At 47.4% G+C, this 26,270-nt stretch overlaps 1 protein-coding gene across 4 annotated transcripts in view; it reads left to right on the forward strand.

The window, feature by feature from the left end:
- Window positions 1–26,270, forward strand: part of LOC143961705 (uncharacterized) — a 222,122-nt gene that overhangs the window by 105,006 nt on the left and 90,846 nt on the right. For 2 of the 4 annotated variants that reach the window (XM_077471027.1, XM_077471026.1), the window contains exons 11-13: window positions 4,346–4,497; window positions 15,402–15,508; window positions 17,894–18,170. The exons of the other annotated variants lie outside the window; for them this stretch is intronic. In XM_077471027.1, coding sequence (XP_077327153.1) covers window positions 4,346–4,497; window positions 15,402–15,508; window positions 17,894–18,041 — 407 coding nt within the window. In that variant the 3' untranslated portion in view covers window positions 18,042–18,170. Of the gene's footprint in view, window positions 1–4,345; window positions 4,498–15,401; window positions 15,509–17,893; window positions 18,171–26,270 lie in introns of those variants that run through there. 4 annotated transcript variants of the gene reach the window in all.

Genomic DNA, 26,270 nt, shown 5'->3' on the forward strand with positions numbered 1-26,270 from the left:
CCTATATTCCAGGTCTGAGGCTTTAAGTTTTAGATTTCTGATTTCATTTTCCACATCAAAATGTGTGTCAACTAATTCATTATGAGCAGGGCCGTCTTTAATATTGATTGGACCCTGGGCAAAAATTTTTTTGGTGCCCCCCAGATCAGATCAGATCAGGCAGCAGTTGCGATTGGTTGCCAGCAGTTACAGCATATCATTACTGCTTACTGACTGGTTGCTAGAGGTTACAGCACACATTACGGCTCACTCATTAGTTGCTAGAGGTTACAGCAAATGATTTCTGGTTGTTAATTGGTTGCTTGAGATTACTGTACAGTATTACTGATCACTGATTGGTTGCTAGAGGTTACAGCACATCATCTCCTCATTTCACTATGATATACATATGAATGCCACCTTTATTTACATATCAATGCCGCCAGTCACAGCTATTTACTTATGAATGCTGCCGCTATTTACATATGAATGTCGGTTATTTACATGTAAGCACAGGGTCTGCAGGTGAGTCATTTGTACACAACAATAAGGCAGAGCTGGGCAGCATTAGTACCAGGACTTCACACTGAGATATTGGGACACAGGACTAAAACTTCAAAGGACAAGGGAATTTAAACCTTGGATAGTTGGCAAGTATGAGGCAGCTGCTTTGGGCCCCACAACAATGACAGGGCCCAGGGCAGCTGCCCCTTTTGCCCTGCCTTAAAGTCCCTAATTATGAGCTTCTGTGAAGTCACTCATTTTGTTTTCCACATATTCCACTTTGTCACCTAGTTCATCAATTTCTTGCTTTGACTGATTCATAAAATGTATCATGTCAGGCTAAAGAGCTCCCCTCAGTGACATTATAATGTCTTTAACCTCTTGCTTACTGGGCGCCTAATCCCCCCTCCTGCCCAGACCAATTTTCAGCTTTTAGCACTGTCACACTTTGAATGACAATTGTGCGGTCATACAACGATGCACCCAAATTTTATTTTTATAAAAAAATTTCTCCACAAATAGAGCTTTCTTTTTGTGGTATTTGATCACCTCTGGATTTTTAATTTTTGTTAAAAAAATTAAATACCGAAAAAAAAAATTACAAAAGCATTTTATATTTTATTAATACATTTTGCAAACAGGTCATTTTTCACCTTCGTTGATGTATGCTGATGAGGCTGCACTGATGGGCACTGATAGGCTGCATTGATGGGCACTGATAAGGCGACACTGATAAGGCGGCATTGATGGGGGCACTGAAGGGAGGCTCTGATAGATGCCACTGATGGGCACTGATGGGTGGCAGTGATGGGTACTGATCGGCACTGGTAGGTGACACTGATAGGCAGCACTGCTAGCTGGCACTGATGAGTCACTGATTGGCACCACTGGTGGGCATTGATAGGTGGCACTGATTGGTGGGAACTGTGGGCACTGATTGGTGGCACTGGCAGGCGGTACTGGTGGGCACATATGAGGTGGCTTCATCTCTTTCTCTTAGGGACAGATGTCCCTTCAACAGAAGCCGGTAATCAGCTATTTTTTCTCTTCACGCTGTCAGCGTGAGAAGAAAAAAAAAAACAATTACCGATCTTCTGTTTACATCATGTGATTAGCTGTTATTGGCTGACATCTGATCACGTGGTAAGGAGTCCCTTACTCCGATCTGTGATCACCTGAGTCTCATTGACTTGGTTGATCATAGCACATGCCGCATGTGCCCTTTAGGGGGGTGTGGCGAGCATGAAAAAGGAGAGAACGTCTGTTGAAGCCCTCCCGGCAAAGCAGATCTGCATTGTAGCCGTCGTTCGGCTATAGCGCGGATCCGAAGGTGTTAATAGTGGAATCTGATATGGGTTGACCTGTCGTAGGTATCGTATTTAGTTTTACATCATAGGGGTTAATACCCATTTGGAGTTTCACTCACATTTTCCTCAGAGGATGAAATTCTTCTCCTCCTTTTTATGGGGCTATTAATGTCAACCCGGAGCTGTAGACTGTTTCCCTGTGAGCCAGGCCGTGTCTCCTTCAGTGCTGGTGTCCTGCTGCTTTGTGCTGCCGTGAGGTGAGGAGAGACCAGCGCCATCTTTAATTTGCAGGGTCCTTCTTAATTTTTCCAATTCCCCATCTTCCCCCAGGAGATATTTTAGTCACTTTAAGCTTCAGGGAGACCTTTACCTCAGAGCTCTAACAACCTGCGACCATCCTCTGAACAGACGGCCGGCCCACCCATTTGATTTTCTAAGGGTCAGTGGGTCAAATTGATGGCCAGCGGCCAGGAAAGCAGTCAATCAGACCAATCTGTGCTTGATCAGCTGCGTGGGATGCCAGAGGAGAGATTTGGGGGTCTAATAGTAGTCTAATAAATCTAATAAAGTGGACCTGTCACGGCCCATGATGTCACAAGGGATGTTGTTCATCCCTTGTGATAGCAATAAAATTAATAAAGTGTAAAAAATGTTTTGTATAAAATAAATAATAATAAAATAAAATGTAAAGCACCCTGCCCCCCCCCCCCCACAAATGCTAGAGTGAGAGCAATAATTCTAGCACCAGATCTCTTCTGTAACTCAAAACCGGTAACCTGTAAAGGTGTTTAAAACAATGCCTTTGGAGGATTTTAACCACTTTCAGACCGGACCATTTTGCTGGTCAAAGACCAGACCACTTTTTGCGATTCGGCACTGCGTCGGTTTAACTGAAAATTGCGCGGTTGTGCGACATGGCTCCCAAACAAAATTGACGTCCTTTTTTTTTTCCCCACAAATAGAGCTTTCTTTTGGTGGTTTTTGATCACCCCTGTGGTTTTTATTTTTTGCGCTATAAACAAAAATAGAGCGACAATTTTGAAAAAAACACATTATTTTTTACTTTTTGTTATAATAAATATCCCCCAAAAATATATAAAAAAACATTTTTATCCTCAGTTTAGGCCGATACGTATTTTTCTACATATTTTTGGTAAAAAAGTTATAGCGTTTACAATATAGAGGATAGTTTTATTTTTTTTACTAGTAATGACGGCGATCAGCGATTTTTATTGTGACTGCGACATTATGGCGGACACATCGCACATTTTTGACACATTTTTGGGACCATTGTCATTTATACACAGCAGCAATCAGTGCTATATAAATGCAGTGATTCCTGTGTAAATTACACTGACAGTGAAGGGGTTAACCAGGGGGTGGCAGCGTAGGGGTTAAGTGGGGTCGTGTTACTAACTGTGGGGGGCTGGACTTTGTGTTAGTGAACACTGATCTCTGCTCCAATCACATGGAGCAGAGATCAGCGTCACTTGTTGCTAGGCAGAATGGGGAGATGCTGTTTACAACTGGATCTCCCAGTTCAGCCGCCCCATGAGACGATCGCGGGTATCTCCACGGCGATCGAGTCCGCGGGACCTGTGACGAGATTATGGGGCCCCAGGCAATAGGAGATTATACACACACAGAATACACATACACACACTGAAAAGGTACTGGAGAGGCGGGGCAGCTATAATCTTGTGATTTTATTAAAAAACACAGATTTTTACATACTGTCCCTGGTTTTATTAAAGCTGGCAACCCTGATGGGACCCCTTAGTGGCATGGGGCCCTGGGGCAGTGCCTGAGTGCCCGAATGGTCAGTCCATCCCTGGTGATAAAGGGATGTTGGCCCATAGTAGAATACCCCCATCATCCCCATAAAATGTATGTCTGCATGTAACAACATATTCGGCGACCCATCGCAGTTTGCTATGCAAGTAACGTTCCGTCGCCGCCATCTTGCTACACCCCACACTCGTCCACAGTAAGGATCCACTAAGAAAGAAGGGGGAAAGCGGACATGTTGTTACACCCACCGGAGTTTTGCTTTTTAGACGTATTTATAACAGTAAAGTGAGTTTCTTTAGTGAAATACAGTACTTAGAACTCCGCCTGACTGGTTAAATGTTGAATTTTAAAAGCAGCGGACTTCTGTCAGATTATCAAACCTGTGAGATGATTGGGGTTGCCGCTGCTTTTAAAATTCAAGATCTAAGTAGCCAGACGGAGTTCTAAGTCCTGTATTTCACTATATAAACTGACTTTACTGTTATAAATACGTGTAAAATGCAAAACTCCAGTGGGTGTAACAACATGTCCGCTTTCCCCCTTCTTAGTGTATCCTTACTGTGGCCTAGTGTAGGGTATAGCAAGATGGCGGCGACGGAACATCACTTCTGTAGCAAACAGCGATGGGTCACCGAATATGTTGTTACACCTGCTGTGCCTGATTTCCTTTTTTTTTTTATAATTTTACCATCTTGGCTGAACCGTCCGGCTATAACCATGACCATTCAGCATCACCCACATAATCCTCTTTCTTGCTCCCTCAGGCTCTTCTAATCCATTATGCAGTGAGGGATGGAAACGGTATGGACTCAACTGTTACTACTTGTCGTCAGACTCAAAACCATGGAACGACTCCAAGAAAGAGTGCGAGGACAGGGAGGCCCATCTGGTGGTCATTAACAGCGAGGAAGAGATGGTATGAATGCTGAACAGATAGACACTTCCTACTGTGACAGTTCCACTTTCAGATCACTTCAGTGTCAGCAGTATTTGATTACGATGCTCTATTACAAAAATAGAGATAGGGAAGAATAAAAAGTTTAAAAGTGGAAAAATGCTTCAGTAAAGTCCACCTTGTCTTTAGTTCTGTGCAGAATCTTGCAGAATAAGTCCAATCCGATATATCAGAGTCACTGACCCTCATAAATGACTCTTCGCACTCCTTTTTATATGGTAAGATGGGAGTCCAGGGCTGTGGGGACAGACGTGTTTTTTATTTACCCCGTTGGGTGTTGCAAAAAGGCTCCACTAAATCAAAAGGTCCCTAATTGCCAATTATTAAAAAATACATCTATATTACCAACTGATAAGGTTTCACAATTCAACAACCAACATATTATTCAGCAACATGATATTACAATTTATTAGACACCAAATGTGATATACATCTTATGCATATATTTATTTTCCAAGTTGAATTTTGCCTTATTCACCTTCTGGACCTTGTAACGTAGGTGTGTATGATGTCTGACTGATTACCATAACCAATTTTTCCGAAGATAGGTTTAGTACAGTAAGAATTATGGCGATTGTATGAATCTTAACTGTTGTCATATACCTGGTAGAGGCCAAACTAATGAGAGGGCTTCCCTTACACCTCCTGTCTAATACCCCCTGGTGTTGATGTCGCAGTCCCAACCCTGCGCTGCTCTCTTCCTTCTGGATAGGTCCTCAGGCAGCCTAGTAGCCAGATTTTGCCATAGGAGACAGTATTCCTTCACATGCAGGTGTGGCGTTTTGCTGGATGCCTTTCCCTGCATGGCTGTCCTCCTATTGAAGTTTCGGAAACTGCCAATTAATCTTGCAACTATCTAAGGATGTCCTGGCCCTAACCCTCTCTCTCCCCTCAAAAAGTTTAAGAGAAATAAACGCTCTTTTGCATTCAAGAATTGTCTGGTGCCCAATAACTCTAACTACTTTGTACCCACCATGCCTCACAACCCACCATATACAGAAGGATGTCAGCTATCTCTGGCCCTGGAGGTTCTCATTAGACCGAAGGAGGCCTGGGACCTTGCTACATTATTTAGGCTGAATTTCATTTTTTTTTTTTCCTTTTTTGTTTCCAAACATCAGAGCAAAGTTCTACTTTTTATTTTTTTCATGCTGGGTTGTTGACATTTGTAAAGAAGTACAAAAAAAAACTTTTGTGCAGATTCTGCTTCAATGACTAATGCCGCGTACACACTAGCGGAATGTCTGACAGAAAAAGTCAGATGGAATCTTTTCATCATATTCCGATCGTTTGTATGCACCATCTGACTTTTTTTTTAAATTCTGACGCACCTATAAATAGAACATGTTTTAAATATTTCTGACGGAATCCATTCCAATCGAGAAAACCGCTCGTCTGTATGCTGTTACGGCGAACCAAAAATGATGCATGCACTGAAGCAAGTACGAGACGGAGGCTATTGAACTTCCTTTTTCTAGTCCTGTCATACGTGTTGTATGTCACCACTAGTGATGGCCGAACGGTTCGCCCGGCGGTCGTTTCGCGGCGAATTTCCGACTTTCGCCGTCCGCGGGTTCGAACGCCTTTTTCCGTCGTTCGCCCCGGCGGACTTACGTGTTTAATGTATACAAGAACTTTAACCTTTCGTGACACGTTTATCATGTGTTACAGGACAACCAATTGAGACATGACAGCTCATGGACACTTGGACATTCCCCCTAACCTATAAATACACCCGATCCGGTGGCCATTTTACATTCTTTCTTCTGTCACTGTAGGGAAAGGATCCTGTGTGGAGTAGGGACAGAGAAAACGCTAGCTATTTGGTACACAAAAGTTCTTTTCAGGACTGGTATAGGTGTTAGGTCAGCAGCCTGAGTTTCTTTTGTCAGTTTAGATAAAGGGACAGAGCGCTGTATGCTGCTATTTTAGGGACAGCTCAGCCAGATTAGTCTTTCTTCATCATCATCATCATCATCATCATTAGCTGTTACTATCAGGTCCACAAAAGAGCTGTTCCAGCTAATCGTTCCAGCCTACTCTTTTTTGCCAATTTGTATAGGGACAGGCAGGAAGCAGTGTGTCAGGCAGTGAGGATAATTTTAAAGACTTGCTGTTACTATTAGTTCCACAAAGGTTCTTTTCAGGACTGGTATCAGTGGTACGGTAATAGGCTTGTACACGTATAATATTCTTTCTTCCAAATATAGAAAGAATATTATACTTGACTGCTGCCCTTCTGCTGCAGTCTGCTAATCATTCACAACTCACTTGTTCCACAAAGCTCTTTATCAGGACTGGTAACTTGGTCTGTCTAGGGTGCTACGGTACATAGGCTTGGGTGCGGTACAGTCTGCTGTTCTGTAAGGACCGCTATCGGTCCACAATACATAGGGTTGCCGTGCACTACTGCTGACCGCTGCCCTATACTGCAGCAGTCCTTCAGCGGTATAGGGACTGACGCACAGTCTGCTAAACACTAATACACAACCTGCTTGGTCCACAAAAGTTCTTATAAGGACTGGTAACTTGGTATAGGGTGCTACGGTACATAGGCCTGAGTGCAGTACAGTCTGCTGTTCTGTAAGGACCGCTATCGGTCCACAATACATAGGGTTGCCGTGCACTACTGCTGACCGCTGCCCTATACTGCAGCAGTCCTTCATTGGTATAGGGACTGACGTACAGTCTGCTAATCACTAACACACAACCTGCTTGGTCCACAAAAGTTCTTATAAGGACTGGTAACTTGGTATAGGGTGCTACGGTACATAGGCCTGAGTGCAGTACAGTCTGCTGTTCTGTAAGGACCGCTATCGGTCCACAATACATAGGGTTGCCGTGCACTACTGCTGACCGCTGCCCTATACTGCAGCAGTCCTTCATTGGTATAGGGACTGACGTACAGTCTGCTAATCACTAACACACAACCTGCTTGGTCCACAAAAGTTCTTATAAGGACTGGTAACTTGGTATAGGGTGCTACGGTACATAGGCCTGAGTGCGTTACAGTCTGCTGTTCTGTAAGGACCGCTATCGGTCCACAATACATAGGGTTGCCGTGCACTACTGCTGACCGCTGCCCTATACTGCAGCAGTCCTTCAGCGGTATAGGGACTGACGCACAGTCTGCTAAACACTAACACACAACCTGCTTGGTCCACAAAAGTTTTTATAAGGACTGGTAACTTGGTATAGGGTGCTACGGTACATAGGCCTGAGTGCAGTACAGTCTGCTGTTCTGTAAGGACCGCTATCGGTCCACAATACATAGGGTTGCCGTGCACTACTGCTGACCGCTGCCCTATACTGCAGCAGTCCTTCATTGGTATAGGGACTGACGTACAGTCTGCTAATCACTAACACACAACCTGCTTGGTCCACAAAAGTTCTTATAAGGACTGGTAACTTGGTATAGGGTGCTACGGTACATAGGCCTGAGTGCGTTACAGTCTGCTGTTCTGTAAGGACCGCTATCGGTCCACAATACATAGGGTTGCCGTGCACTACTGCTGACCGCTGCCCTATACTGCAGCAGTCCTTCATTGGTATAGGGACTGACGTACAGTCTGCTAATCACTAACACACAACCTGCTTGTTCCACAAAAGTTCTTATAAGGACTGGTAACTTGGTATAGGGTGCTACGGTACATAGGCTTGAGTGCGGTACAGTCTGCTGTTCTGTAAGGACCGCTATCGGTCCACAATAGATAGGGTTGACGTGCACCACTGCTGACCGCTGCCCTATACTGCAGCAGTCCTTCAGCGGTATAGGGACTGACGTACAGTCTGCTAAACACTAATACACAACCTGCTTGGTCCACAAAAGTTCTTATAAGGACTGGTAACTTGGTATAGGGTGCTACGGTACATAGGCTTGAGTGCGGTACAGTCTGCTGTTCTGTAAGGACCGCTATCGGTCCACAATAGATAGGGTTGACGTGCACCACTGCTGACCGCTGCCCTATACTGCAGCAGTCCTTCAGCGGTATAGGGACTGACGTACAGTCTGCTAAACACTAATACACAACCTGCTTGGTCCACAAAAGTTCTTATAAGGACTGGTAACTTGGTATAGGGTGCTACGGTACATAGGCTTGAGTGCGGTACAGTCTGCTGTTCTGTAAGGACCGCTATCGGTCCACAATAGATAGGGTTGACGTGCACCACTGCTGACCGCTGCCCTATACTGCAGCAGTCCTTCAGCGGTATAGGGACTGACGTACAGTCTGCTAAACACTAATACACAACCTGCTTGGTCCACAAAAGTTCTTATAAGGACTGGTAACTTGGTATAGGGTGCTACGGTACATAGGCTTGAGTGCGGTACAGTCTGCTGTTCTGTAAGGACCGCTATCGGTCCACAATAGATAGGGTTGACGTGCACCACTGCTGACCGCTCACCTATACTGCAGCAGTCCTTCAGCGGTATAGGGACTGACGTACAGTCTGCTAATCACTAACACACAACCTGCTTGTTCCACAAAAGTTCTTATAAGGACTGGTAACTTGGTATAGGGTGCTACGGTACATAGGCTTGAGTGCGGTACAGTCTGCTGTTCTGTAAGGACCGCTATCGGTCCACAATAGATAGGGTTGACGTGCACCACTGCTGACCGCTGCCCTATACTGCAGCAGTCCTTCAGCGGTATAGGGACTGACGTACAGTCTGCTAAACACTAATACACAACCTGCTTGGTCCACAAAAGTTCTTATAAGGACTGGTAACTTGGTATAGGGTGCTACGGTACATAGGCTTGAGTGCGGTACAGTCTGCTGTTCTGTAAGGACCGCTATCGGTCCACAATAGATAGGGTTGACGTGCACCACTGCTGACCGCTGCCCTATACTGCAGCAGTCCTTCAGCGGTATAGGGACTGACGTACAGTCTGCTAAACACTAATACACAACCTGCTTGGTCCACAAAAGTTCTTATAAGGACTGGTAACTTGGTATAGGGTGCTACGGTACATAGGCTTGAGTGCGGTACAGTCTGCTGTTCTGTAAGGACCGCTATCGGTCCACAATAGATAGGGTTGACGTGCACCACTGCTGACCGCTCACCTATACTGCAGCAGTCCTTCAGCGGTATAGGGACTAAGAGTTTTGTCACAGGGTCATTTAAAAAATGACATGCAGAGGAAGAGGCAGGCCCTTCCGCAGGGGTGGTAGGGGTAGGGCAGGAGCAACAGGCTTGAGCCAAAGTGGGAAGTTGCAGAAGGTGCGTTCAATTACTTTAAAGGATGCACCAGACTTGGTTGAGTGGCTCGCTCAGCCTTACTCTTCTGCACCCTCCTCATCCTCTCGATCTGCACCCTCTTCTTCACTCTCTGCTATGTGCACCCCCAAAGACACTACCACCAACAACACGACCACCACCACCACCACCACATACCTTCCGCTTGAGTCACTGGAATTATTTTCCGATCCATATCAAGAGGACATTTCTGATGCGCAGCCACTCTTGGTATTGGATCAGGAAGAGGAGGTAGCAACAAGCGCTACTCAGCAGTCTGACGCCAGTACCCAGATCAGCCCAAGGAGGAGGTTGGTCCCCGGTGTTGCTGCCTACTCTACTTATAGCGGTGGGGAAGGTGACGTTGATGATGACGTGTCTAGTGATGTCACGTGGGTGCCCACAAGAGAGGAAGAGGAGGGGAGTTCAGAGGGAGATATGGACCAGCAGATAGGGAGGAGAAGCAGCAATGACTTACATTGCACAGCAGGGACAAAGCAGACTGCAAATGTATCAGGAGCGAGTCATCGACCATGTACGGTCACATCTGGCGCTCCCAGGACACCGGCACATGGCTCCGCAGTGTGGGCTTTTTTTAACGTGTCCGCTGCTGACAATAGCGTTGCCATCTGCAATCTTTGCAGTCAACGCGTTAGTCGCGGTAAGCCCAATACTCACCTAGGGACGACCGCCTTAAGAAGGCACATGAGCAGCCATCACCGAGCCCAGTGGGAGCAACGGAACACACAAAGCCACACTGCAGGCTCTCACCGTCCAGCCTCGTCTTCTACTTCTCCTTCTCCTCTCTCCTCACAATTGTCCTCCACTCCACCTTCCATCACGCCAAGCTCACATTTTTCTGCAAAAAGGCAGGCTTCCGTGGGCCTAATGTTTGAGCGTAAAAAAATGATGACGCCGGATAACCCTCTTGCCCAACGGTTGGCGGCTGGCTTGTCAGAACTCATAGCCCGCCAACTACTGCCATATAAACTGGTGGACTCGGAGGCCTTTCGCAAATTTGTGGCCATTGGAACACCACAATGGAAGGTCCCAGGAAGGAAGTATTTCTCAGAGAAGGGCATCCCAGAGCTATATGGCCATGTTCAGCGGCAAGTGAATGTATCTCTGGCACACAGTGTCGGTGCCAAGATACATCTGACCACAGACACGTGGTCTAGCAAACACGGGCAGGGAAGGTATATCAGTTTTACTGCCCACTGGGTGAACCTTCTGACGGCCGTCAAGCATGTAACCCGTGGCACCCGTGTAGATTTGGTTTTACCGCCACGGATTGCATGCAGGCCTGACTCTTCTTCTCCTCCTCCTACTCCATCCTCCTCCCTCTCCTCCTCAGCTGCCTCCTCCTTTTCCGCTGCTAGCGTCTCTTCCACTGCACCGCCCAAGCTCCCCAGAACCTATTCCACATGCCAGGTGAGACGTTGCCATGCCGTGCTGCGTCTGTTGTGCCTGGAAGCAAAGAGCCACACTGGCCCGGCACTCCTTTCAGCTTTGCGTTCACAGGCAGATGAGTGGCTAACACCGCTCAATTTGACAGTTGGTAAAGTGGTGTGTGACAACGGTGCCAATCTGCTTAGCGCATTGAAACAGGGCAAAATCACGCACGTGCCGTGCATGGCACACGTCTTAAACTTGGTCGTGCAGCGATTCCTTGTCAAATACCCTGGGGTCCAGGACATCTTGCGGCAGGCAAGGAAAATCTCGGCCCATTTCAGAAGATCTTACACGGCCATGGCTCGCCTTGCTGACATTCAGCGGCGACACCATCTGCCGGTCAGACGTCTTATTTGCGATTGCCCGACGCGATGGAACTCAACCTTCTATATGCTTGATAGGCTGCTCCAGCAGAAACGTGCAGTTAACGTCTACCTGTATGAACTCTGCGAAAGAAACGGTTCTGGGGAGCTGGGTTTTTTTTCACCGCGCCAGTGGCTGCTCATGCGCGACACATGCAGACTTCTGCGGCCATTTGAGGAGATCACCAAACTGGTCAGTCGCAGCCATGGCGCCATCAGTGACATGGTACCTTATGCCTTCTTTCTGGAGCGTGCATTGCGTCGTGTCATTGATCAGGCTGTGGAGGAGCAGGAGCGGGAAGATGAGGAAGTCGCAATGCTGGATGAATTCCCAGGGGGGGCTACTCTATCTGAGACAAGTCAACAACAGGAGTCTGATGAGGAGTCAGAGGAGGATGGTGCCGGGGCGGATGAGCAGGAGCAAGAAGAGCATGCTTTAAACCTTTCTGGGATCCCTGTTGTGCGAGGATGGGGAGAGGAGAATGAAGAGGACGACATTATCCTGGATGATGAGCAGGAGCCAGGCCACCACACCGCTTCCACTTTAGTGCAAATGGGGGCCTTCATGCTCCAGTGTTTTAATAGGGACCCCCGTATAAAAAGCATGAGGGTCAAGGACCAGTACTGGGTGGCAACGTACTTAGACCCCCGGTACAAACACAAAATGGCGGAAATGTTACCGCCGTCGCAGAGGGCTGTCAGAATGCAGCACTTCCAGGCCTTGCTTCGAGAAATGCTGCATTCTGCTTTTGCGTGCGCTGGCAGAGGAGCAATTCCCACTCCCAGAGAAGGATTTGCGGGTACCAATCCAACAGCGCCTGCAAGAAGAGGCCGGTTTGAAGATGTGTTGGTGACTTCGGATATGAGGTCATTCTTTCAGCCGACCCATCGACAGGTGTCATCCGGATCCAGCATCAGGGAACGCCTAGACCGTCAGGTGTCCGACTACATTGGGTTAACGGCCGATGTGGACGCTCTGAGGAGTGATGAACCCCTAGACTACTGGGTGGGCAGGCTTGACCTCTGGCCAGAGCTTGCCCAATTTGCAATCGAACTGTTGGCTTGCCCCTCATCCAGTGTCCTGTCCGAAAGGACGTTCAGCGCAGCAGGGGGGATTGTGACCGATAAGCGTACTCGCCTAGCTCACCACAGTGTTAACTACCTCACATTTCTAAAAATGAATGAGGCATGGATCTCGGAGGAATTCAACACATGTGATCAGTAGACCATGTATATGTCTATAAACAATTTTTGGAATCAAGCACACAGACCTTCTTAATTCATTTGGCTCACTTCCCTGACCCAAAAAAGCACACCGTACTATATGCCCCTACCCTCCTCTTTGAAGAGGTTGAGCGGTGTCATATTTCTACTGGGGCTGCTTATTATGAGGGGTTCCCACCATCCCTGTGCTGTGCTGACTTCCTCCTGGGTGTTCTTATTATGAGGGGCTCCCACCATCCCTGTGCTGTGCTGACTTCCTCCTGGGGGTTCTTATTATGAGGGGATCACACCATCCCTGTGCTGTGCTGACTTCCTCCTGGGGCTGCTTACGGTGCTGCTGTCAGCGCTGTATGTCACGGAGCTGCTGTCAGCGCTGTATGTCACGGAGCTGCTGTCAGCGCTGTATGTCACGGAGCTGCTGTCAGCGCTGTATGTCACGGAGCTGCTGTCAGCGCTGTATGTCACGGAGCTGCTGTCAGCGCTGTATGTCACGGAGCTGCTGTCAGCGCTGTATGTCACGGAGCTGCTGTCAGCGCTGTATGTCACGGAGCTGCTGTCAGCGCTGTATGTCACGGAGCTGCTGTCAGCGCTGTATGTCACGGAGCTGCTGTCAGCGCTGTATGTCACGGTGCTGCTGTCAGCGCTGTATGTCACGGAGCTGCTGTCAGCGCTGTATGTCACGGAGCTGCTGTCAGTGCTGTATGTCACGGAGCTGCTGTCAGCGCTGTATGTCACGGAGCTGCTGTCAGCGCTGTATGTCACGGAGCTGCTGTCAGCGCTGTATGTCACGGTGCTGCTGTCAGCGCTGTATGTCACGGAGCTGCTGTCAGCGCTGTATGTCACGGAGCTGCTGTCAGCGCTGTATGTCACGGAGCTGCTGTCAGCGCTGTATGTCACGGAGCTGCTGTCAGCGCTGTATGTCACGGAGCTGCTGTCAGCGCTGTATGTCACGGTGCTGATGTCAGTGCTCTGTATTACGGTGCTGCTGTCAGTGCTCTGTATCTCCTGCACCCTCTTGTTTGCCTACCCTGGTCCCTGACCTTCCCTCTCCTCCATTGCCTTCATTAGCTCCATAGTCCTGAATTGTCAGAACAATTTCCCAAATAAAAAAAAAATGCTTGTAGTTATCGATCCCAAATTCACCTCATACATGTATTATGCTATTGTCCAGGTGGTGGGACTACGTGCTACCCCCTAATAATTACCCCGTGGCCGCAAATTCGACCTAAAGGTTTGCGAAATTCGCCTCCCATTGAAGTCAATGGAGCCCGCGGCGAACGGTCGTTTTCGCGAACGTTTGTGTCCGTTCGCGTTTCGCGTTCGCGAAACGTCCCGTCGGAAGTTCGTCCATCACTAGTCACCACGTTCTTGACGATCGGATTTTGGTGCGATCGCGTGTACGCAAGACAGTTTCAGAGTTTATTACGACGGGAAAACTGGTCGTGTGTACACGGCATTACACATTCTTCGAAACAGCTAGCTGGTGGAGAGTAGCACCAAAGAACACCTATCTTAAGAGAAACACGAAGTTGCCTATTTTTGACGTCTCCCTATAAAATTGTGAGTTTTTAGGCTCTCATGCTGACTCTGGCTTTTGGTGTTTTTGAGTCACCGACCTGGGATAAGGGTTCATCTATGGATACCAGTGGGCTAATGTAACAGCCATCAATCTGATATATTTAGTAGGAGGTCAGCAGTTACCCCCCCCCCCCTGTGTTTTTATTATGGCAAATTTACTTTAAAATCATTTTCAGTGGAAATATGTTTCCTTTTTTAGAATGAATTGGTTTCTAGGCATGATCCTCAGTTGCCATGGGGTTATGTTCAGGACCGTCTTTAATATTGATTGGACCCTGGGCAAAACTTTCCTTGTTGAGATTACTGTACAGTAATACTGCTCACTGATTCGTTGCTAGAGGTTACAGTACATCATCTCCTCATTCCAGGGGTCATGCTATACATATGGATGCCGCCTTTATTTACATATCTATGCAGCTATTTACATATGAATGCCGGTTATTTACATGTAAACACAGGGCCTGCAGGTGAACCATCTGTACACAACATTAGGGCAGAGCTGGGAAGCATTAGTAGCAGCACTTCACACTGAGATATCAGGACACAGCAAGAGACAAGGACATTTAAACTGGGATAGTTGGCAAGTATGAGGCAGCTGCTTTGGGGCCCACAACAATGACAGGGCCCAGGGCAGCTGCCCCTTTTGCCCTGCCTTAAAAACGGCCCTGGTTATGTTGGATCGCCACACATTGTCAAAACTATGCTTTTCTAGAGTACATTTCCCTGCCTCTCCCTTTTTCAACCTTGACCTTGCTGTCCATTTTCTAAGGCTAACCTCAGTGGTGTCACGAGCCTGGAGGTGGGTCATACCATGACTGTGTCTCCAGGGGTGGATTACATTTGTGTTGAGGTGTGAAGTGTTCTCACCATTTTAGTGGATTTCCACCCCAGTTCCCCAGTTTCCTATCCAACCCCTAAAATATAGTGGTAGCCCAACTGTCATGTGACCTAATCAGCCATTGTGTGTATAATAATTAATCTTCTATCAATTTCTATATTTTGTCTTTCTTAAGAATTTTCTGCGTGGGATTGCAAACCAAAAATCCTTTTGGATCGGTCTAACGGATGCGGATGGAACCTGGAGATGGGTGGATGGAACGCCTTATGACATAACTCCAAAGTAAGACACAATATCAGAATCCTTCTCACATATCTGGTTCTTTCTTCAGCAGTACTTCTACTCTAAAGCCTCATACACACGGTCGGACTTTGTACAAACTTTCCCGTGGACTTTTGTACAAAGGGCGTGGTCCACAAGTTTGTATTGCATACACACGGTCGGACTTTTTGACAACAAACACGAACGTAATGACGTCACAACGTACTGACACCGCTTCAAAAGAGGATGTTCAATGACTCCAGCGCCACCTTTGGTCAACTTCTGTATTGTAGTCTGATCGTTTGCATAGGCTCTGAGCATGCGTGTTTGTACCTTGTACAAAAGTCCGATGCCTTTGCGTACACACGGTCGGACTTTGCTCCTTCGGACTTCTGTTGTCAAAAAGTTTGTCCGTTCGCACAGCCAACAAAAGTCTGATGAAAACAGAAAAAGTTTGTCCGATGGAGCGTACACACGGTCGGATGTTGCTCCAAAACAGCTAATTTGCATGTTTGTTGTCAAAAAGTCCGACCGTGTGTACGGGCCTTTAGTAATGTGTCCCTCAGACCAACGTCTCTTCAATGCACATATCTTCAATCCCATCAATGCACACAGCTCCTCATTATTGCACACAGCTCCTCATTATTGCACACGGCTCCTCATTATTGCACACGGCTCCTCATTATTGCACACAGCTCCTCATTATTGCACACGGCTCCTCATTATTGCACACAGCTCCTCATTATTGCACACGGCTCCTCATTATTGCACACAGCTCCTCATTATTGCACACGGCTCCTCATTATTGCACACAGCTCCTCATTATTGCACACGGCTCCTCATTATTGCACACAGCTCCTCATTATTGCACACGGCTCCTCATTATTGCACACAGCTCCTCATTATTGCACACGGCTCCTCATTATTGCACACAGCTCCTCATTATTGCACACGGCTCCTCATTATTGCACACGGCTCCTCATTATTGCACACAGCTGCTCATTATTGCACACGGCTCCTCATTATTGCACACAGCTCCTCATTATTGCACACAGCTCCTCATTATTGCACACAACTCCTCATTATTGCACACAACTCCTCATTATTGCACACAACTCCTCATTATTGCACACAACTCCTCATTATTGCACACAACTCCTCTTCAATGCACACAGTGATACTGGCTCACACCCGTCTCCAAAATGGAAAGAAGGACATCAATTTTATTTGGGTACGACGTCACACAATTATCAGTTAAAGCAACACAGTGCCGTATTGCAAAAAATGGGCTGGTCATTAAGGGAGTAAATCCTTTCCGGTGGTTAAAAATGCTTTTAAACGCACACGAGTTACCACGTTTACAAGCATTTGGCATTTGAAAGGGGGGATATGACCACCATGTTCAAATATATAAGGGGTCCATATAGTGAACTTGGTGTTGAGTTATTCACTTTAAGGTCATCGCTGAGGACATGGGGGCACTCTTTACGTCTAGAGGAAAAGAGATTTAATCTCCAAATACAGAAAGGATTCTTCACAGTAAGAGCTGTGAAAAGGTGGAATAGACTCCCTCTAGAGGTGGTTCCTGCCAGCTCAGTGGATTGCTTTAAGAAGGGCCTGGATTCTTTCCCAAATGTACAGAATATAACTGGGTACTAACATTTATAGGTAAAGTCGATCCAGGGAAAATCCGATTGTCTCTCGGGGGGAACAGGAAGGATTTTTTTTTCCTCTGCTGTAAACAAGATGGATCATGCTTTGCTGGGGGTTTTCGCCTTCCTCTGGGTCATCTGTGGGTATAGGATTGTGTATATGGGATTGTATGAATTTTTTATTTATGTTTATTGATTGAACTAGGTGAACTTGTGTCTTTTTTCAACCTGACTAACTATGTAACTATATATAAAAGAGGTGGAAATATCACTTCTATAGAGGATGCTCCGCTCTCACCTAACAGGGGGCCAAACGTGCCAAAGTTTGGGCATTCTTCCTAACAGCCTAGGTATAGGCCAAACCATTGGCTAATCCCTACTCCTCACTTTAGGGAAAGAGTGGAGGGAAATAACTCCTCACATCGGCCAATAGGTAAAGGAGTAAAGGGGAAGAACTTCTCACATGGGGAAGGACCTGGAGGAAAGAACTCTTTACATATTCAGTCAGGGAAAGAAGAGGGGGAAGAACTCATCACATACAGTAGCTAGGGGCTGTGTATGTATGGAGTTGGCCATCACTGATCTAACCCCAGTAGATTGTACCATCACATTGTAGTGTGTGGTCAGCACTCTTGCAATCCATCACAGTAGTTGGGCTCACACCTTGAAGATCTAACACTATAGCATTTCCCAGGTCCCAGTTCTGCTCAATTCCTGCCTTGGTCTAATCACTATTGTCTCCTCTGTCCTTCAGGTTCTGGGAGCAGAGTCAGCCCGATGATTGGACGGGTCATGGTCTGGGAGGAGGGGAAGATTGTGCCCAGTTAAAGAATGGAGATGACTGGAATGATGCTCGCTGTTCTATAAAAGCAGAGTACATCTGTGAAAAGAAGATCTTCTGATATGGACTGAACGCAGACCTTCAGTCCCTTTTTCATCTTTCCATCTATTAAATCTTCTACCCTTGTTGTTGTTTTAACTTTGGAAAGTAAAACATTTTTTTTCTGCCAGTAAATCCCTTATACAGCTCACTTCCTGTTTCTTGTCTGGTCATTAGCCTAGGCTTATGACATCATGCATAGCTCTCTCTCTCTCTCTCACTCTAGTGAGAGTTTGCCAGGAAGGGAGGGGGGGGGGGGGCAAGTCATAAGAGGGCCAATGAGAGCTGCAGAGCTGGTTGTGTGCCTCTGTGTGTCTGTGTAAATCCAGGTGAACTGGCAGCAACTTCAGCTGCCCACAGTTAAAATGAAAGCAGCTAGACTTTTTGCAGTATATTTGGCAAGTACAGAATCACAGTATATATAAAACTATATGCAAAGTGGTTGGAGGGAAGCTTGGCAAAGATGTTTGTATTACAAATTATGTGAGAAGACTGAGGTTCCTCTTGAAAGACGTCAGAGGACATCTGATGTCTCTACCTTTTTCGTCATCATACTACGGCCATATAGAATCTGCTACTGTATAAAATAATGCTGCAGGATATGCTGGGACTTGTTCTTCTTCCAGACTAGGAGGATCTCAGAGCGTCCGATCTGCAGTTTTCAATTGGAACTCCAGCCTTGTCTTTAGTCTTGAACAGTTGTATAGGGTCCTGTATTTCACCACAAACTCTGAGCTTCAAAATGTGCATTAGAAGCTAGAGAAAATTGAGTGCTGTCCGTGATACTTTTTTTATTTGCACTAACATAAAAATTTTCAGGACAAGCTTTTGGGGTATGTCCCCTTCATCAAGCAAAATCATTAGAAGCTACAAAGAGTCAGATAGAGCCCCATCTCATTTCTTGGTTGGAGGAGGTCCCGCGTCACCTAGGCCTTTCCTCCCCAGCCAGACTGTCCCTGACCCACCACAAGTCATTCATTGAATTTCATTTCTTTAAAACATGGAGGCTCAGCATCATATGTGGGTGTTATCGAGGGTGATCTGCATGAAAACGAGTGCGTCCCCCTCTTTCTTGAGACCATTCCACAACATGGGGGGGTTAACCTGCCAGAGGGGGACGAGACCTTTAGCCACTTCAATACCAAGCACTTCCATCCCCTTCCTGCCCAGGCCAATTTTCAGCTTTCAGCGCTCTCACACTTTGAATGACAATTGCGCTGTCATGCAATGCTGTACACATGACATTTTTAATAATTATTTTTTTACATAAATAGAGCATTTTTTTTTCATTGCTGTTATAAAACGTTGCAAATTGTTCTTCATAAATGTAGGCCAAAATGTATTCCCTTTTTGGAAAGTAGACATTCCAAGGTTTTTAATAGGGATGAGCCCACAGTTCGTCTCGAACATCAGGTTTTCTCTGAATTGTGACCGTTATGGGGCGTTTGCGGGAAATTTGAGTGCCCGGGGAACGCCCCATAATGCTCTTTGAGATTGCAGTGCATTGACGGCTGCTAATTGGCCAAAGCATGCACCTGACCTGCATGCTTTGGCCAATCACAGCGATCTCTGCTGTGAGAGGCCAATCATGGTTCAGGGGGCTAAGTCCATGCCCCACACTATGTAAGGCTACTTATATAGCGACCGTACATAGTGTAATGAATGAGAGCATCAAAATTACATGTCTAAAGGAAAAAAATGATTTTAAATTGTATTGTATTGTAACGTATTGTCGGATCACGGCAATATATATAAAAATCATTGAAAAAAAATGTGAGTCCTCCCCCCAGTCCATTACCAGGCCCTTCAGGGCACACAACCTGGAAGGCCGCAGGAAAATGATGGGGGGGGGGGAACGAGAGAGTGCCAGGCCACATGTCCTCAACATGGGGAGGGTGCTTTGGGGTCCCCCCAAAGCACCTTGTCCCTATGTTGATGGGGACAAGGGCCTCATCCCCACAACCCTTGCCCGATGGTTGTGGGGGTCTGCAGGCCGGGGGCTAATCGGAATCTGGAAGTCCCCTTTAGAAAGGGGGTCCCCAGATGCCGCCCCCTATGCGAATGGGTATGGGGTACATTGTACCCCTACCCATTCGCCAAAAAGTGTCAAAAAATAAAAAAATGACAAGAAACAGTTTTGGACAGCTCTAAGGATGGCGCTTGTCCGCAGTGGCATCTAGAGAGGAAGTCAAGAGGAACATGGTTCTTCTATGGTTTGCTGAGTCACTGGGGAAGCGGATTGGATGCTGCTGCCCCATGTTACTCCAACAGCCATAATGGGTCAAGCAGAGTTTATTTTAGGCCACACAAGGAGAAACATGTATCGGCACATTTGTGAGCTTGAGCAGGCGCGCACACACACATGTGCACGTACTGGTGTCAAACGGCCTATTCAAAAAAAGTAATGACATGAACACATTTCTGAGTGGTCTTTCAGGTTGTTCCTGTTTACCTGTGCCCTTATCCGTTTCCTGCCTACCTGTGTTTGACCCAGCTTTACCTGTACCCACCTCTGGATTTCAGTCTGCCTACCTGTAACCTCGGCTTGTGTTTGACTCTGCTCCTGTCTCATGCTCTTGTACCTCGCTGCCCAATTGTGTACCAAACCCAGCTTTTATCCTGTTCCTGCTTCAGTCTTGTGTTCCTGTACCTGCACTGCCCAGCTCTTGATAACCCCCTGGCTTATGTTCTGGCTACACTCCTGCCTACTGATCAGGCATCACAGAGTTCAAGTTTGCAGTGCCTGTCCATAGCTCTCAACTGTCCCTGATTTGGAGAAATGTCCCTCTGTCCCTCATTTCTCCTCATGTGTCTCTCATTTTGGTCTGATCTATATAGATGTATATCAAATGCACTTTTTTTTTTATCAAATAGTGTTTTCCAGTGCTAAACCTTTCATCTGATTTCTAACTTGCTGCATTTGCCAATTCCAAATGCCAATATAAAGGAATAGTAGTGGTAAAAAAAAAAGCACTTGTGGGTTTAACCGATCTCGTTTTTGTTGGGCAATTCTCCTTTAAGGGGGCGTAGCAAGGGGTGTGTCCTATGCCTACATACTTTTGCTGATAGGTGTCCCTCATTCCCATCTCAAAAAGTTGGGAGGTATGCCTGTCTGGTGATCTACGGGCATCAGGTTCCTGTCGAGCTCCAGCTGGTGCCACCTGCTATAACGGCCCTCGTGCCACTCTGTGGCCTACATTCCCTGTCATCTCTATTGTGTGTTGGACAGGAGGTGCAAGAGAAGCCCCCCTCTACAGCTTGATCTCTATCAGGTACGTGGCAGCACGTGTCCACAGACTCCGTGAACTGGCTGACATTTATCAAAATGAATCAGTCCTAGATTAGTAACAGATATCAAGCCCCTGATGCCGATGTTGCTGATTAAGTGCTTTCTGGACATGGAATCTCTGATAGACCGCCTAGGCTGCCTAGTTTTGTGGATATTGATTTCATCTGAAAGAAATTTTTTGGTGTAGGTTTTATGTACACATTTAATGCTCAAGGACCAATTTTTCCACACCTAATTGACAGGCGCATATCGTTTCAATTTTTGACAGCAAGGCAAATTCTTGCTTTCATGAAGATTACCTCTATAGGGTTACGGACTGCCAAAGAGACACCAGAATTTATCCAAAAAAATGTCTAATCTTGTTCCATGTGCACTACATTGTGGCCTCATCATAGAGACTGGCTCCCCAACCCACTGTTTACAAAATAAAGAAAACTTGAAGAGAAAATTTAATTTTTTGGCTTTATAAATGCAATTATTGCTGCAGAAGCTTCTATACACAGTACAGATGTCACTTTACAGGCAGACTAAGGGGACCCCCCCCCCCCCGCACTATATGTAAAGGAATTTTTAATTTTTATTGTTATTTCTTATTTTTATGGTCTCACTGATTATTTTTTTAATGATTTCAGTAAATCACTGCTCATTTCAAAATGATGTTTTTTACAAACTTTGTGTTCATTGATTCATTTCCCCCAGGGCAATATCCGGACCCCCATAACCATTATATGCCAAATGACTTGCATGTAAGCATTCAAAATGAGCACTTTTGATTTTTACAGTTCTGGTCCCAAAGATTTCAGTGGGGTTCATTATTCGGGTTCCGAATTTTTGCAATGCTTGAAAGTTTTGCCGTGAACTGAACCGGATGTCGTCGGCCCATGTCTATACTACGGTAAACTTGCAGTAACACACTGAAATATACTATGGTAAATGTGCAGCAATGCACTGAAATATACTGCAGGGAACCTGTGCTGCAATATAAACTGACACTGAAGTAAAAACAAATGGTCACATTACACTCACACTGAACTATCCCTAGATTCACACTAAACTGAAACTTTACAGTGCCAATAGAATCAGAATAGCACACTAACTGTCTAATATCATTGAACAGAGTGCTGTTCTATCTCTCTCCGTGCCACTATCACACTACAAATGGCCACTATGGAAAGAATAATTTTATAGTGTGGGGTGGGTCCAGGCCTGGACTGGGCATTTTAGACTGCGCAGCCAACTTTTATGTGTCAGTAGACATTCGCGGGGGTGCCTGGTGTCGGTCTTCCACACTATAGTGTGCAGGGACACTGTGATACAATGATTACAGTGCCCCTTTACTGTGCCGTCCCCTTTATATTACAGTGCCCCAGTCCTATTGTGGCCATACAATGCTAGTGCTGTCTGACTCCTGTTGTGCCCACACTGCCCAGTGACACTGACCTGCTCTCACTCTCTGGTGGTGCTGGACAGTGTGTCTCACTTTCTGGTGGTGCGGGTACAGCGTTGCTCTCTCCCTCTCTCTGGTGGTGTGGGTACAGTGTGGCTTTCTCTGGTGGTATGGGTAAATTGTGGCTCTCTCTGGTGGTGCAGGTACAGCGTGGCTCTCGCTCTCTGGTGGTGCGGGTACAGCGTGATTCTTGTGGCTCTCTTTGGTGGTGTCGGTACAGCGTGGCTCTCTCTGGTGGTCTGGGTACAGCATGGCTCTCTCTGGTGGTACGGGTACAGCATGGCTCTGTCTCTCTGGTGGTGCGGGTACACCATGGCTCTCCTGGCTCTCTCCGGTGGAGCGGGCACAGCTTGGCTCTCTCTGATGGTGCAGGTACAGCGTGGCTCTCTCTCTGGTTATATGGGTACAGCGTGGCTCTCTCTGGTGGTGCAGGTACAGCGTGGCTCTCACTCTCTCTGGTGGTGTGGCTACAGTGTGGCTCTCTCTGGTGGTGCGGGTACAGCGTGACTCTCTCCCTCTCTCTGGTGGTGTGGGTACAGTGTGGCTTTCTCTGGTGGTGTGGGTACATTGTGGCTCTCTCTGGTGGTGCAGGTACAGCGTGGCTCTCGCTCTCTGGTGGTGCGGGTACAGCGTGACTCTCTCCCTCTCTCTGGTGGTGTGGGTACAGTGTGGCTTTCTCTGGTGGTGTGGGTACATTGTGGCTCTCTCTGGTGGTGCAGGTACAGCGTGGCTCTCGCTCTCTGGTGGTGCAGGTACAGCGTGATTCTTGTGGCTCTCTTTGGTGGTGTTGGTACAGCGTGGCTCTCTCTGGTGGTCTGGGTACAGCATGGCTCTCTCGGGTGGTACGGGTACAGCATGGCTCTGTCTCTCTGGTGGTGCGGGTACACCATGGCTCTCCTGGCTCTCTCTGGTGGAGCGGGCACAGCTTGGCTCTCTCTGATGGTGCAGGTACAGCATGGCTCTCTCTCTGGTTATGTGGGTACAGCGTGGCTCTCTCAGGTGGTGCAGGTACAGCGTGGCTCTCACTCTCTCTGGTGGTGTGGCTACAGTGTGGCTCTCTCTGGTGGTGCGGGTACAGCGTGGCTCTCTCTGGTGGTGCAGGTACAGCGTGGCTCTCTCTGGTGGTGTGGGTACATTGTGGCTCTCACCCTCTGGTGGTGCGGGTACAGCGTGACTCTTGTGGCTCTCTCTGGTGGTGTGGTACAACGTGGATCTCTCTGGTGCTGCAGGCACATTGTGGCTCTCGCCCTCTGGTGGTGAGGGTACAGCGTGACTCTTGTGGCTCTCTCTGGTGGTGTGGTACAACGTGGCTCTCTCTGGTGGTGCGGGTACAGCATGGCTCTCTCTCTGGTTATGTGGGTACAGCGTGGCTCTTGTGACTCTCTCCGGTGGTGTGGTACAGTGTGTCTCTCTCTCTGGTGGTGCGGGTATAGTGTGTCTCTCTCTGGTGGTGCAGGTACAGCGTGGCTCTCTCTCTCTGGTTATGTGAGTACAGCGTGGCTCTTGTGGCTCTCTCTGGTGGTGAGGGTACAGTGTGGTTCTCTCTCTGGTGGTGCAGGTACAGCATGGCTCTCTTTGGTGGTGCTGGGGCTATTAGTTCCCCCAGCACAGTCCTCTCTTTTTCCTTGTCTTCTGTAGTAGCTGCTGCAGTGTAGCACTCCTCAGCTTGTTTCCAGGTTTTCTCTTTTGTCCCCAGCAGAGTGCATGCTGGGGACTGTAGCTGGCTCCCTGCTGCAAACAAATGGGCCACCAATCTCTGGGACTACATTTCCCATGATGCCCCTCTAGTTTCTTCTGATTGGCCCTTCGCTGTGACGAATGGAGATGGAAGAAGAACAGGTAGGACACGTTCTCTTCTCCCGTGCTGCTGACATGAGAAGGGGGGTGAGCGAGGGAAACATCCTGACAGCGGCCCGCAGCTCTCCCCCCCCTTGCCTCACCCTGCAGACGCCCCTGGCTGGAGGAGGAGGAACAGTCCATAGGAGCGGAGCACGGAACTGAGGCTGAGCTGTGTGTGAGAGAGACACACAGCTCAGCCCATGCAGCCTCTAGTTCCGCCGGAGAAGACACAGGCATGGCGCACAATGGCAGGGGATATTTGCTTCCGTTCTGTTGGGAGAACCAGAACATGTCCTCCAGGCTCCAGTGCTGTGCTGCAACTCTAATTACACTATCGGTCAGACGGAGTGGCTGCCTGAGACTGAGTTACATGCTGCAGCTTGCAGAGCATGCCGATGTGGGGGGAAACCAGCGGCTGGGCGACCTAGGCAGTTGCCTAGTTTGCCTAGTGCTAGCAATAGCCCTGGGAATGTTTGACCATTCTTTCAGTGTGTGCATTTATGGGGTCAGACACTTATGTGGATGAGGAGGCCTGGCTCACCAATCTCTGCTCTAATTCATCCCAAATGTGTTCTATCAGGTTGAGGTCAGGACTCTGTGCAGGCCAGCCAAGTTCCTCCATCCCAACCTCTATCATCCATGTCTTTATGGACCTTGCTTTCTGCACTGGTGCAAATCATTTAGTGGAGGGGGATTTATGGGGTGGGGTTGTTTTTCAGGGGTTGGGCTTGGCCTCTTAGTTCCAGAGAAGGGAACTCTTAAGGCATCAGCATACCAAGACATTTTGGACAATTTTATGCTCCCAACTTTGTGGGAACAGTTTGGGAACAGCCCCTTCCTGTTCCAACATGACTGTGCATCAGAACACAAAGCAAGGATCTTTCTAACTATATATATATATATATATATATATATATATATATATATATATATATATATATATATACCATACCTGGCCAATGCCCTTGGAAGCTGGAAATCACTGAAGTAGATACCTCAACTACACCGCTACTACATAAATGACTCATTGACTCGTGGTTACAATTTCTGACACCTGATTATTGAAAAAATTAAGAAAAAAATGGCATTGGGTCCCCCCAGTCCATTCCAGGCCCTTCGGTCTGGTATTGATTTGGAGGGGAACCCCATGCCAAAATTTAAAAAAAAACAAAGCTTTGCCCAATTGGGGCACAGACTGCAAATTTGGGTGTTTGGCACACAGCCAAATGGGCAAATGTTTGGCCCAAACTCATGCTCAGGCTGAACCGTTCACCAATTCATACTGGGACATAGTGGACAGCAGGGCAGGACTGGGACAAAAATTTGGCCCTGGACTTCATCCAGGCCGGCCCACTTTAATTTTGAGTGTCCCCGACAGCACCCCCTTACATCAGAGTAATCCCAACAGCACCCCTTTACATCAGTGTCCCCATCAGCAGTCCCCTTCACTTCAGAGTGTCCCCATCAGCAGCACCCTTCACTTCAGAGTGTCCCCATCAGCAGCCCCCTTCACATCAGAGTGTCCCCATCAGCAGCCCCCTTCACATCCGAGTGTCTTCATCAGCAGCCCTCTTCACATCAGAGTGTCCCCAACAGCAGCCCCCTTTACATCAGAGTGTCCTCCCTCTCCTCCCCCTCCTACATGTACCAGACATCTCTAGTCTCCCGCGAGCCAC

This window comes from Lithobates pipiens, unplaced genomic scaffold (assembly GCF_037356315.1).
Source record: "Lithobates pipiens isolate NorthernLeopardFrog02 unplaced genomic scaffold, aLitPip1_a1.2 Scaffold_8, whole genome shotgun sequence".
In the NCBI taxonomy this organism is placed as follows: domain Eukaryota; kingdom Metazoa; phylum Chordata; class Amphibia; order Anura; family Ranidae; genus Lithobates; species Lithobates pipiens.